This window comes from Rhinichthys klamathensis, unplaced genomic scaffold, assembly GCF_029890125.1.
Source record: "Rhinichthys klamathensis goyatoka isolate OS25496 unplaced genomic scaffold, OSU_Roscu_1.1 h1tg000422l_1, whole genome shotgun sequence".
NCBI lineage: Eukaryota > Metazoa > Chordata > Actinopteri > Cypriniformes > Leuciscidae > Rhinichthys > Rhinichthys klamathensis.
In genome coordinates, this window is record NW_026606920.1 from 102491 (window position 1) to 116959 (window position 14469).

The 14469-nt window shown below is 38.4% G+C and overlaps 1 protein-coding gene across 1 annotated transcript in view; it reads right to left on the minus strand.

Moving 5' to 3' along the window:
- The window catches only part of pld1a (phospholipase D1a), a 29910-nt gene extending 16771 nt beyond the window's left edge, over positions 1–13139 (minus strand). Inside the window, exons 1-11 of the mRNA XM_056235539.1 lie at positions 13076–13139; positions 8286–8463; positions 6795–6964; positions 6565–6707; positions 4817–4928; positions 2815–2880; positions 2252–2310; positions 1670–1762; positions 1108–1260; positions 870–1019; positions 471–554 (exon numbers count right to left, since the gene is read on the minus strand). Coding sequence (XP_056091514.1) covers positions 471–554; positions 870–1019; positions 1108–1260; positions 1670–1762; positions 2252–2310; positions 2815–2880; positions 4817–4928; positions 6565–6707; positions 6795–6964; positions 8286–8382 — 1127 coding nt within the window. The 5' untranslated portion in view covers positions 8383–8463; positions 13076–13139. The remainder of the gene's footprint in view (positions 1–470; positions 555–869; positions 1020–1107; positions 1261–1669; positions 1763–2251; positions 2311–2814; positions 2881–4816; positions 4929–6564; positions 6708–6794; positions 6965–8285; positions 8464–13075) is intronic.
- Between the last annotated feature and the right edge of the window lie 1330 nt (positions 13140–14469).

The following is a 14469-nucleotide window of genomic DNA, read 5'->3' on the forward strand; positions in this document are numbered from 1 at the left end:
ATTTTTCATTCATGGAAGATAATAATCAATCCAGTCAATCTTTGACAGTTAACTGTGGCTCTTTTCTTGCATCCCCATTGCACACTAAACAAGAGTATCCTAGTTGACTATCCCGATTTAAACTTATACAAAGAACTATGAAGGAAGGAGTTTTAAAAAAAATCCTCTGGCCATGATTTGTCTCACTTAAATGAGCATGGACTGACAATGGTCCCCCCTAAACAAATACATGTACGCCATGTGCTTTCTCCAATCACACACAACTACACAAACTATTTATAGGGGTTGATTTCCCAGAAAAATGCAAACACGGTGACTTTGTGAAGTTATCAAAACACTGTTCTGTTCGTTGAAGCGATCTGTCCAGTATGAGATAGCAACATTGGCTCAACAAATAGTGTGAGTTGGGCCAAGACTATCTGTCAGCCTGAACATGTTTTCTTCTAGAAGGATAAACAGCGAGTACATACCACCAGTCTGTAATGAAGATCTCCTCTTTGGCCTCCTCCAGCGCATTTGCAACATCCTCCATGTAGGTTTTGCCATTCACATACCTGGACAGTTGAATTTCTTTTTCTTTAGTTGTCAGATATCACAGAGTAGAGGGTAAAATAGAAAGCTAAACATGACATTGTTTTTGTCTTAAATGGAAAGTTCATTAAAAAATGAAAATTCTGTCATTATTCACTCACCCTCATGTCGTTAAAAAGCTGTATGACTGTTCAACTGTATAACATTGGACCACATTGTCTTTCATTGCATGGACAATAAAAAACCCATTGTGACCTGAAAGTCATTCAGGTTTGAAACGACATGAGGGTGAGTAAATGATGTGTTTATTTTTGGGTGAACTCTTAGATTAAATATACCATTTAGACGGTATGTTCTCCTCCTCCCTGGCAAAAGATCCGAAGCGGTGGGACCTTAAAAAGGCCTTGCCATGTTTCCGGACAAAGCTTTCAATGGCCTGACCCCACCACCGTGCATGTCTGTAGCTATGAAATTTCAGAACTAGTTTCCTGCACAAGACACAAACAAAAATAAATTGTCTACAAGCTGAGAGAGACATATATAAGTTACATTAAATTTTAGATTAAGTGAACACACCTGGACAGGTTCTCAATGCTCACTCCATGCTTGGTCTCTGTCTGTTTGGAGTCCATTTTGATGCTGAATTCATTGTCCACCAGCAGGACAAATGAAATGGCACCAGTGTCTAGCTTCATGTACACCAGAAAAGAGTCCTTCACAACAAGCCACCTAAACAGAGAACACAAAAGATTTCATCATTAGACTCCATCACAACCATAAGGTCAAACCTAACCTTAAGTATGCTTCTCTAAAGCATTATTATACCGAGAGCAGTGAAAGTCAGTGATACAGTGTCAGTTTAATCAGAGAACGAACGTAGCATGGTATCAGTGGAGCAGAGATAAACAGCTTGCTAGGCTCAAAGAGACTTTATGGTGTGTGTGTGTGTGTGTGTGTGCGGGTGCCCGCTCTATCTGAATTGTGTATTTTCACAGATAACACTGCTTTTAAAGAGTGTCTCACAAATGTTAAAGCTCAAAGTGAAGAGCACAGCTTCACAGCATGAATGCATTTCATCTGCTCTTGTGATTTCCTTAAAGAAATCAGCAATAGACTTTTTTGTTTTATGAGTAATTACCTCTTGGACCAGCGGTAGCAGACTTCATTGCGGCCACAGCAGTTCATACCTGGTATACGGTGACCTCCTGACCTTTTATAAACAATGCCTTCTCTGAAAGATACAGGTTTGTATGAGTGAGTTAAAGGGTGAATATCATGAAATCCATTAAGAACTTTGTGTCCTATTTCAGATACTAAATGAGATAATAGATGTTGCAAAAATTTTTACATATTTTAGGAGCATCACATATTTTTTCATGGTGACATTTTCATGACAAGCATTTCCACTCTCAAATTCTCATGACTTTTGGCATTTATGCATCATGGAAACATTTGTGATTTGTCAGTCACGCATCCAGAAAAACATCCTGACACATTATGGTAATGTGTTGCACATTAAAGTATTTATGCTTAACGTGCTTAATTGAAACTACTGTCAGAATGTAAAAATAAATCAATAAATATTAAAAAAAAATGAATTCAGAAAGCCTAATTAAATAAAGTTTTATTTACTTTATGCAATATATTTCAACATAAAATGAATAAACTGATCAGTGTGAGACAATAATAAAACAGTAAAGCAAAAAGAGTGTGTCCATACAAGCCTTTAGGGCCCAAGTCCTGAATGAAGGACAACTGGCTTATATCAATAAACTCCATCTGGAAAAGAGAAACAATTCTGCTTAAAACTAGTGAGACAGAGACACAGCTTCAATTAAAAGAAGTTACACTAAATCCTCAGCTATATTGACCCTCGGGGGGTATTAAAGAGGAAGAGAGGGAATTTGAGAAGAGGAAGAGGGAGAGGGAGAGGGAGAGAGAGAGAGAGAGAGAGAGAGAGAGAGAGAGAGAGAGAGAGAGAGAGAGAGAGAGAGAGAGAGAGAGAGAGAGAGAGAGAGAGAGAGAGAGAGAGAGAGAGAGAGAGAGAGAGAGAGAGAGAGAGAGAGAGAGAGAGAGAGAGAGAGAGAGAGAGAGAGAGAATTACGTATGTCCTTGATTAAAGCTGTTGGAATAGCACTGAGCTGAGAGAAAGCGCTGCGCATTAACACGCACAGGACACACAGTCTCCATCTGTAATATCGATCCTCACGCTGCTGCTTCATTAAAGATAACTCAACGTGAGTTACATCAGGGCCTGAACTCTATAATCAAGTGTGAGCTTACGGTGGCGTAGTATTTTCGGTACATTGCCATCCTCAGCAGCTTGTTAAGGTAGTCTTCCAGTTGTTTCTGCAAAAAGAAAAACACATTTGTTAGTTGGTTTTAAAAGTTTAATTATGTGGCACCAGTTTTGTTCCATGATAGATAATGGTAAATCTCAGAAAGTAAAAATGGAATTCAAAGTCTCCTAAATATATTTTCTGGTGATGACATTTAAACCTGAAATATGAAATCTAGCTTTCAATTATTTTACCAATGTAAACATACTTTAAATATATAATCTATATTACCAACATATAGCATATATAAGCATTACATAATGTTTCTAAGTGTTATTAATGAAAGTAGTTATAAAATATTTAGAATATATATAAGAATATATTTATATTAGGATCTACACTCACCTAAAGGATTATTAGGAACACCAAACTAATACTGTGTTTGACCCCCTTTCGCCTTCAGAACTGCCTTAATTCGACGTGGCATTGATTCAACAAGGTGCTGAAAGCATTCTTTAGAAATGTTGGCCCATATTGATAGGATAGCATCTTGCAGTTGATGGAGATTTGTGGGATGCACATCCAGGGCACGAAGCTCCCGTTCCACCACATCCCAAAGATGCTCTATTGGGTTGAGATCTGGTGACTGTGGGGGCCATTTTAGTACAGTGAACTGATTGTCATGTTCAAGAAACCAATTTGAAATGATTCGAGCTTTGTGACATGGTGCATTATCCTGCTGGAAGTAGCCATCAGAGGATGGGTACATGGTGGCCATAAAGGGATGGACATGGTCAGAAACAATGCTCAGGTAGGCCGTGGCATTTAAACGATGCCCAATTGGCACTAAGGGGCCTAAAGTGTGCCAAGAAAACATCCCCCACACCATTACACCACCACCACCAGCCTGCACAGCGGTAACAAGGCATGATGGATCCATGTTCTCATTCTGTTTAAGCCAAATTCTGACTCTACCATCTGAATGTCTCAACAGAAATCGAGACTCATCAGACCAGGCAACATTTTTCCAGTCTTCAACTGTCCAATTTTGGTGAGCCCTTGCAAATTGTAGCCTCTTTTTCCTATTTGTAGTGGAGATGAGTGGTACCTGGTGGGGTCTTCTGCTGTTGTAGCCCATCCGCCTCAAGGTTGTGCGTGTTGTGGCTTCACAAATGCTTTGCTGGATACCTCGGTTGTAACGAGTGGTTATTTCAGTCAAAGTTGCTATTCTATCAGCTTGAATCAGTCGTCCCATTCACCTCTGACCTCTAGCATCAACAAGGCATTTTCGCCTACAGGACTGCCGCATACTGGATGTTTTTCCGTTTTCACACCATTCTTTGTAAACCCTAGAAATGGTTGTGCGTGAAAATCCCAGTAACTGAGCAGATTGTGAAATACTCAGACCGGCCCGTCTGGCACCAACAACCATACCACGCTCAAAATTGCTTAAATCACCTTTCTTTCCCATTCTGACATTCAGTTTGGAGTTCAGGAGATTGTCTTGACCAGAACCACACCCCTAAATGCATTGAAGCAACTGCCATGTGATTGGTTGATTAGATAATTGCATTAATGAGAAATTGAACAGGTGTTCCTAATAATCCTTTAATCGTTTGCCTAGTTAGCCTAATGTACTGGCTGAAAGAAAGAGCTGTACACTAATGAGCAGATGAATTATTTATTCATTAGTTTATCAGTAGAATGTCCTTAAATATCTACAAAGAAAAATGAACAGAAAATATACTTCAGAAACTCTATATTGAGCTTTATTCAACAACTGGACATTTAATAATTTCATCAGTAGATTATGAGAATATTCTCATGTGACTCACATTTATGATATGACAAGCAGAGTATTGTTATATATCCTCAGATACCACTAAATCATGTCAATGATGTTTTGTGGGAGAGACCTGACCACAGACTCACACGCCTTGTGATGATGCAGATTACGTCATGTGATCAATGGTCGGTGATGCAGGAAGCATGTTGTAGTGACTCACCCTCCGACTAGACACTTGCTCCTCTCGTGCCAACTCGTCTCTGCCTCCCCGAGGCAGTGCAGGCATCTGCCTCACCTCGCTTCTCTTTATGCTCTTCCTTCTCTCTGTGTGGCTAAAAGAGAGATATCATAGTCTGAGAGAAAAACGAGGAATAACAATAGCAAAGAGTGAACGGTGAGAATGAGTAGCCATGAAATCTGAGAAAGGAGCTAAAGACAACAGGGGAGAACAGAAAGAAAAAGAAAAGAAATTAGATACTTAAAGAAAATCAACAGGCAAAAAATGAGTGTAAAGGAAGTGAGAATAATAGCTTCTATGAGAATGAGAAGAGTATTAACTGATCTGCTGGTATTAAGAGTCGTCTAGGGCCATTGAATCACAAGTGGTCATCTGAGACGCATTACCGCTTTTTCACAAGGCCGTTAGAATAAGGTAGAAGAAAGTAGCTTGCTGATTTATAATCATGTAATCCTGAGTGGAGCATTCTCATGACCTAACTTAAAATCTGAGGTAATTAATTTGAGATACCTGGGATTTAAACTAAATTAAACTGGAAGGGAAATATTATTTACAAATTGACATATTTTCACATTTATGTTATTAAATGCCATATTAACAATCAGTACATAAGCTGAAATAGACTTCGAATTAAAGACACAAAGAGACTATTTGATGCAAAAGTCGGCAGCAACAATCTTAACTTTAAACATTTTTGCTGATATGAAGCCCCCCTTTTCAAAAATAAAGTGTAGAGTGATTAAAACAGCCATATGTATACTACCATTCAAAGGTTTAGGGTCTGTACGATTTTTTGTAATGTTTATGAAAGAAGTCTCTCATGCTCAACGAGGCGGCATTTATTTGTTAAAGAGAAAAAGTAAAATAGTAATATTGTCAAATGTTATTACAATTTTAAATAACTGTTTTCTATTTTAATATTTTGTTTTAAAATGCATTTTATTCCTGTGAAGGTAAAGCTGAATTTTCAGCATCATTACTCCAGTCTTCAATGTCACATGATAATTCAGAAATCATTCAAATATGTTGATTTGCTGCTCAAGAAACATTTCTTCTTATTATCAATGTTGAAAACAGTTGTGCTGCTTAATATGTTAATGGGAAGTAATATATATTTTTCAGTATTGTATTATAAAAGTCTTCACTGTCACTTTTAATCAATTTGACACAACCATTACATCCATCCGTGTAACAACTGTATGATAAAAAAAAAATAAAAAAATAAAAAGATATTGCATTTTATTCATTAATTATTTTATTCATAAAAAATATCAAAAGTTTCAAACACTTGTTTTTGCACAACTGATGATTGATAGATGAGTAATAATAATAATAATTTGTTACATTTATATAGCTCTTTTCTGGGTACTCAAAGCGCTTTACATGGAAGGGGGAATCTCCTCAACCACCACCAATGTGCAGCATTCACCTGGATAATGCGACGGCAGCCATATTGCACCAGAAGGCCCACCACCGCACACCAGCTTATTGGTGGAGAGGAGACAGTGATGAAGCCAATCAGTATGTATGGGGATGATAAGGAGGCCATGATGGACAGAGGCCAATGGGCAAATTTGGCCAGGATGCCGGGGTTACACCCCTACTCTTTTTCCAGAGGACATATAGGTGGAGTAGGTGGGGTAGGCCGTCTTTTGTGTTGTCCAGTGTGTATGTAGCATTTACACTACAAATGCTTATTAATGAGTATATCTATAGGGCAGGGGTCTGACCTTCTGGTGGGCAGTGGGATCCTCATGAGGGTCTTGTATCGCAGAAGCTCTCTGTGCAGCTCCATGAAGTGCTTTTCTTTTCTCTTGACTATCCAGGTGAAGTTCCCATGTTTGAGCTCTATCTTAAACACCGCTGGCATTGCCTGTGGACACAACAGTGATGTGAGATCTGTGACGACATCTTTCAGCCTTATAACTAGTTATAACTATTCAACCTTATAACCACAGACCTTGGACACGCCTCTGTGTTTCGAGATTTTGAAGCGGTCCGGAGCCCTGGTGAAGCGTTCCACTTCTAGGATCTTGGCAGTGATGGGGGCAGTGGTCAGGTAGACCTGCGCTTCGGTCTCTTTAAAGCCAACCGTCCTGTACACGGCAGAGAAAGGGATACAGGAAGCTCCTGTAGGAAAACAACAGTGCGGACTGAGGCATGCCTGTGGGGAATGTGAGCTCCGGTGTGTGTGTGCTAAATACTTCTTTTGACGTGCTGCATCATGTTACACAGTTGTCCTCACATACCTCTCTTTTACACGTCACACATTGCCCAGATCCCTGATTAGACAGACCTATTGTAACCCTTTTTCACTTCCTGTCTGAAAAATTATTGGCAAAATAAATCATGTTTCTCCAGTCTCACTTGTACTACTTAACTAACTAAATAGATGTATCCCACACACTGATATAGCTTGCAAACCTTAATTTATTACAAAGTTTAATTTATGCAACATTTATCAGGCATCGTTTTCAAACAGGAAGTTTTTTTTTTTTATTTAAAATATAAAATACAAAGCAGCCAACAATCCTTACAATCAATAGTAGCCAATAACATACCAGGCCAGAAAAAGTGACACTAGCCTGGCTAACGTCATGTTCACGTCTGGGAACCACATGTTCATATTCTCATATTTGAGGCGTGGTTTACGAATGCCCAGAGCCGTTTATTGGGTGCTACGAATGTCTATCAAATGCGCCTGTACGTAGCTCATAGCCAATCGTTTCAATTATACCAGATGACGTATGTAGAGCGAAAGAAATTAGACGAGGAAGAAGATGATGGGTCAGAGATTTATTTGCGTTCTAAACTACTTAGAACAATATCCAAGGCTGCATCGAAAGGTAACTTCGCATCCGCTGCCATGTTTGATCCATAGGTATAAAAAAACTGCTTTTGTGTTTCGCATAGACGTCGTCATCGTCTTGCTGCTCCCTCCCCGTTCTGTGATTGGTCCCCTCGCTGAGGCGAAAATTTAGTCCATGGTATCCAGACTGCCTAGCAGCGTGAATAAAATCGCGCTGCGCAAAGGCAGTATGGGGAAACCCAGGCTAACAACCTACTTCAATAGATCAACAATTAAATACAATTAGCCAAAATACGTGCATTACACACTATACTTCCAATGACAGACAAACAGACCATAGTCAACTAGCCTTCTAGTATTATCTCCAATTACCCCTATAAAACTGATCCACATCCAAATGGGGTAACGCTTCCTTTTACAGTCCTGTTACCCATGTACTTACTATGTACTTATAGTAATTATAATTACTGGGTAATAACTAGGTACTAACCCTGAACCTACCCCTAACCCATGTACTTACCTTATATTAGCCAGTACTTTCTAGGTAAGTACACTGTATGTACACGTAAGTACTGTACTGTAAAAGGAAGCGTTACCCCAAATGGATTATATGGGTCTGAATTAATAATACTAATCACTCACCTGAGGGGTTGAACTCTGAGTCCACCTCTTCAGGTTCATCCTCAGTATCTGAGAACCCCAGTTCCCTGGTGTCCAGGTTCTCCACAGCGTCACTCATGTCTGCTTTTATCCGATTGAGTTCCTTCTTATGGGCTCACTGAAACATTCAGCACTCTTCAGCCTGAAGGCCCAGCATTGCCTGTTTGAACACACACAAACACACGTCCAGTCAATACCCTAAAGATATGGTTCTCATCTATTGTAGAAAGGAAAGAAAATACTAAATATCCTCAAAATATAATAATTAAACAAATAACTATTCATAATTAGTATTGCAAACTGTTTAGCAACTTCTAAAAAGGAAGGAGAAAATATTTTGCTGTCAATGTCAAAGTTGTCAATCCAACCAAACTCTAGTTTTGGATCAAACTCATCTATGACTTTGTAGCAAGTAAAATGAGTTAAATTCCATCACAGACAGGCTGTGTGACATGCTCTCATTCTTGAAAATCATGAATATTAAATATTCACTAGCAATAAAGATACATTTGGTTTGTGCCAACAATAATTTGTTTTGTGTAGGTAGGGAATCATTGCCTGCCAAGTGCATAAAATACTGAAATTCAATTTCGTATGATAAACAAATCCAGTACTGTGTTGATGTCCGATTTCAATTCTGGGACCTGAAGCAAAACCAGCTCTAATCTAATTACATTTAATTAGTTGGTAAAGCAACCTATGTCTTTTTCATATTCTTTTTCATTCAGAAATGTGTCATGTTTCCATTGTGCTTGGTACATTTGTGTAACATGATAATGTAATTTAATGTTCCTGTTTAGTCATAAAAACCTTTGTAATTATATATTATATTATATTATTCAGTAACAGTATTCTATTGTTACAAAAAAATGTCTATTTAAAACAAGTGCTGTTCTTTTGAACTTTCAATTCCTGAAAAATGTATGATGTTTTTTAAACAGTACAATTGTTTCAACATTGATAACAGTAAGAAATGTTTCTGGAGCACCAATTCAGCATATTGACACTTAAGACTAGACTGGAGTAATGGCTGCTGACAATTCAGCTTTGCAAGCACAGTAAATTAAAATTACATTGTAAAACAATTAATGATCCATGCTAACCATCCAAATCTTGACCTCATAGTTTGCTCATTTCTATTTAAAACATTTCCTCTTTCGATCAGGCCAAAGGTCAGAGGTCAAATGTCTTCTCCTGTGGAGCATGTGGTCCCTTTAGTGAATATTATTCTAATAATACACACAAGATCAGATCAGTGTCATTCTCTCGCAAAAACAGTTATTAAAAATGAGGCCACATCCTGTTTTCTGCAATACCACTGGGAGCAAAACCAAGAAAATTCCCCAACCGCCAAAACAGTTCAGGAATCTTAGTGATAATTGCTTTCAGAAATACAGAATCCAAGAAGCTGTTCACTACTCATTCCTTCATATTTCCTTTAATATCATTCTGCCAGTTAGTAGTATAATTGAGATGTTGAATATGAATTCAGATCTGAACGTGACAGGAATAGTGACCCATCTGAAACTATAAATACAGTTAAACTATAGAGTGGGAGGTGAGATGATGCCACAACAGAGTGATCATATGTCACTGAAGCCATTAAACAAAATCATCACCAACAGTGACGGAAAAATGTGAAGGAAACAATGAGCAACATGGTATAAAGTACAAAGGGGAAAATAACGACTCAAAATTATTATAGAAAAATACTGAAACTGAGCAGCTGAGTCACCGCTTGTTACTAACACAACTCACATCAACAAGTTCACCAAAACAAAATGTAACCACTAACACTACTTTTCAAGCCTTTCACACAAAAAGTCAACATTTGTGTTCTTACAACAAAAATATAATTATTAGAGAAAATAAGAGGAAACACACAGGGCTGCTCTCTCGATTTGTCTCTAAAGAAAGACTTTAGTTGCTTTCCTTTAGACTGCAGTGATTTTGCTGCCAAGCACACATTCTCTCTAACTGCCCCACAAAACCTTCTATTAAACATAATGGAACATTTTCTCCTCTCATTGGTTGGTTGCAGTGGTCTGCATAGTACAGATTCTAGCTGGTCTGTTCAATCTGATCGCATAATGGCCATTTAAAATGTGTGGAAGAGAAATTATGTGTGCTAGAGACTCGAAAGAAGCTGAAACGTCTGAACTTCCCATTTTACATGAGACAAGTTTAACAGTGAGGTGTGGCTTTTTGGCAACTCTTTAAATCTGAACTCATTATGACATCATCTTTTCCAGTCCAGCTACCTTTAGAAGCTTCTGCTTAACTCGGAGAAACAAACTCAGTCCTGAAATCCATTCACAAACAAAGAGACAACACTGGTATGTTTCAAATCATTCTTCGCTACAATGTCACTGCTCTCCGAAAATATCAATCAGGACTTTCTTTCAGTCAATGTGAAATTGGAATTCTGTACTTTCTCGGTGTATGTTGACATGTCTGGTCTTCCTGTGAATGATTTGTCACTGCAAATGGTTTCAAAGGGAAAAAAAAGTTGTCATTGTAATATCAAATCTATATAATAACTTTTTCAGCTGACATAATTTTGGCTCTTCAGGTTATACAGTAGGCATTATTTTAAAATGCTCCAATTAAACTCACTCCGTCCCCATTCTGGTATATGAAACTCCAATTTTCCCCGATCAAAAAAATTACAGCCTTACAGAGTAGTAAAATAGATTTACTTCAATTTTTTGTCTATATGGTGACCGTGTTTACTGTAAATATACAGGACGGTCTAGTGGGTTGTCTAAACAATAATGGTACAGGAAGAAAGGACTCATTCACTCTCTCTGTGTGTAGGTGAACATTTATGACTGTGTCGTATCTCATGCGTGTCTCCCACCTGTGCACTGCCCTTTAGAGCCAGCTTTAAAGAGATGTGCAAAGATCAGAGAGGGGCAGTGAATCAGCTCACTCCGTTGGTACAAAATTGCATTTTTATGATTCTTTAGATATATTCTTCTAGCCCAACCCTTACAATCTCAGAATGGAGCATTCAAGAGTAAAGGGGCATATATTTACTGTTTCGAGATTTATATACACACGTGTGATTTAACAGACAAACATCTGTTCCGTGTGCTGTACGGCAGAGACAAAAACTAGGCTAATTCTGGCTAATATGGCTGAAGTGAACGATTTAGGAGGCAAACTAAACCCAAAACATACTCTATTTAAAAGCTGCCAAACATACTGTACAATAACACTAAGCTATCATTTAAAACTATGGGAATTATTTGGGAAACATCATTTACTTCTACCCAGGGAATAGTTTGCCTTCAGTTTGCTCATCAATATACAATATGTTTGTCCAGCAGCTCTCTTTGAGACGTGTTATATTGAAGAGGAAACAAAACAAAAGCTCTGATAAAAAGATAAACATATGTGATCATTGGCTCTCTGCGGCTCTTAATAAACAAATCTTGATGTAAATTATCTAAAGGAGGACATAGGCCATGCAGTGAACTGTAGAAAATAACTGGAGTACATTGAGAACTTTGAGTGCTCTATCTGTTAGACAAGCCAAGCACAAGTGTACCTCACTTTCATTTTCAGTATTTTGTCTTTTATCTTTTTGTCTTTTCAGTATATTGCCAAGAAAAATAATAAACATTTCTTAAAACAAGAAAAATGTTCTTGAAGCAATATTATATATTCGACATAGATATAGTATATTATACTCAGATATTATATATAGTGTATTTTTCAGTGAGAACGTTCTGTAGATGGGATATCAGCTGTTGCTTCCTGCCAACAAGTTCCTGCCCATTGTAATTCGACATGGAGACAAGGCTAACGGCATTTGGGAGGAGAGCAAAAAAAATATTATGCAACCACATAGGTTAGAGCTTTATGAAAAACTGCTACAGACACTGGAGTCACTTGTGTGTGTTGGGGCACGCATGAGGCTAAAGAATTGTGAACATGTGACATGAAGCCACAAACAAAAGTAATCCATTCATCTTTCATATTAGGATGGGCTGTGTCATCAAATGACAGTCTTCATGTAAGTTTCAAACGTCCTTGCCAACATGATGTGCAGTTCGACAGGACTGTTTTTAGCTTGATTTTTATTAAGATCTGTTTTCAGAGCAAATGCACTTTGCACCTGAAGGCAATTTATGACAGGACGGTGTTCACCAAACCAACCAGCACTGCAGTTGTTCTGTCAAGTGTCTTTTTACACATGTTAGAGATAGCATAAAGTTCCCAGCAGCTCAGGGTCAAAAGTCTCTCGCATTCTGATTAATGAATGACACGATTCAAATATAAGAGATAAGTAAACAACAAACAGGGCCATTTAAAACACAAGCCAATGAAAACAAAATTAGCCAAACTGAGAAAGTGTCAGACTAAAGGGTGTACTGCATTTATAGTAAATTGAGTTAAAAATGTACTATATTAAATTGTAGTGTATTGTATCCATGCCCTTTAGCACAGTTGAAAAAAAACACAAGACCCCAAATCCAAATTGACTTTCCTCTCTCTTGTGCACTGGTCACACATTCCACCATGGATACAAAAGCCTCTCACACTGGGGTGAGACAGGAGTCAAGGCATATCGGTACCAGAAAGATTTTCACATGTCACAGTTATATACACACATACACACACACACACACACACACACACACATTCATTCATTCATAACAGTTGCTAGAAATTTCCAAGTCGTCATTCCTTCTAACTCTTCAAGCTGAGAAACAAGTTTGGAGCAGAGCATGGAGCAACAACAAACTGCACAAAGTTTCACTGACCTGCCCTGGTAGACGTGATTCCCACATGATAAATCAGCTGTGTTTGACTCCTACAACAATGAAACTTAAGACTAACTCATAATTTCGCAGACAGCGTTAAGAGAGTCTCTCTCCTTTTCTGTGACTCTACACAGACTAAACAAGAGGCCAGTGGAGAGATCAGTCATAGGCCAATGTCTTTGAACGGGGCGGGGCCTTTCCTGGATTCTGAAGTGTCAGTCGCAATCGCTCAGCCAATCAGGATCAGAAAGTCACAATATGCTCCTCCCCTCCGCAGCTGTTTTATGCATATACCAACTGATATCTTCCCATGAAAAAGAAGAAATGTTTGTAGCTAATGGCTAATTTGTAGCAACTGTTGTTTTTCACAGATATCAATGACAATTAAATCAGTGATTTAAAAAAAAGCAAATGGAGACTTTAAATATCTTGCTTATATTTTTCTAAAAAATCTAAAACATAGTAGTAATCTCACATATATCATCTAGAGTTTTAGAAGAGCTCTCAACAAAATATGAAAAATGCAGAGTTATTTTTCTAACCCAAATGCTGGGTTCAGCCTGTTGGGTCATTTTATTGGGTCAGTTTTTAATATTTTTCCTGCACAGCTGCTGTTTCATTTGTAGCCTACTGTCAATACAATTGATGAACCCCCTCGCATTCCTACCCAGAGCTGGGTCAATCGTAACCTAATGTTGGCTAGTCTGTGCCAAACCGGTTAAAACTGCATACATTTGTCAATGCGGTCATTTTCAATTCAATTCACGTTTATTTGTATAGCGCTTTTCACAATACACATCCTTTCAAATTTCAAAGCAGCTTTAGAGAAAGTCCAAGCAGCTTTACAGAAAGATTCACATCTGAGTGAAATAAATTTTGTATTACATTGTAGTTCTATCATAACATTACTCCACAAATAGGAAAACGACTTTTGTTTAAATGTAAGCTACGTCGCAGCTAATGTCAAACGCTAGGATCTCAAAGCGAACGAAGCGCCGGCGCCATCATGGAAGTTTCACCTCCCGCCATCAAACGAATGTGCAACCAGGCATCGACATTGCTGTTCAAAGTTGCCGTGCGCTCCACTCAGAGGCGGCGCCAGGGGGGGTCTTGGGGGGTCTCAAGACCCTCCCAAAAAATGCTTTGACCCCCCATTTGACCCCCCACCCCCTTCCTGATTAAAAAAAATATATATCCGGGATAAATATTTAAAAATGTTTATCTTCAAACTACGCAGAACAATAATAATTAATAATTTATTCGACATACAAAATATATAAGAATCACGTTCCCTCTAAGCTGCGCGCGTGCGCGGTCGTGCACTTCTGATGCCGCGGCCGCGCAGAAAAGAATAATATGCCACGCAGAGGGCTGACGCGAAATGTGTGGGGAAA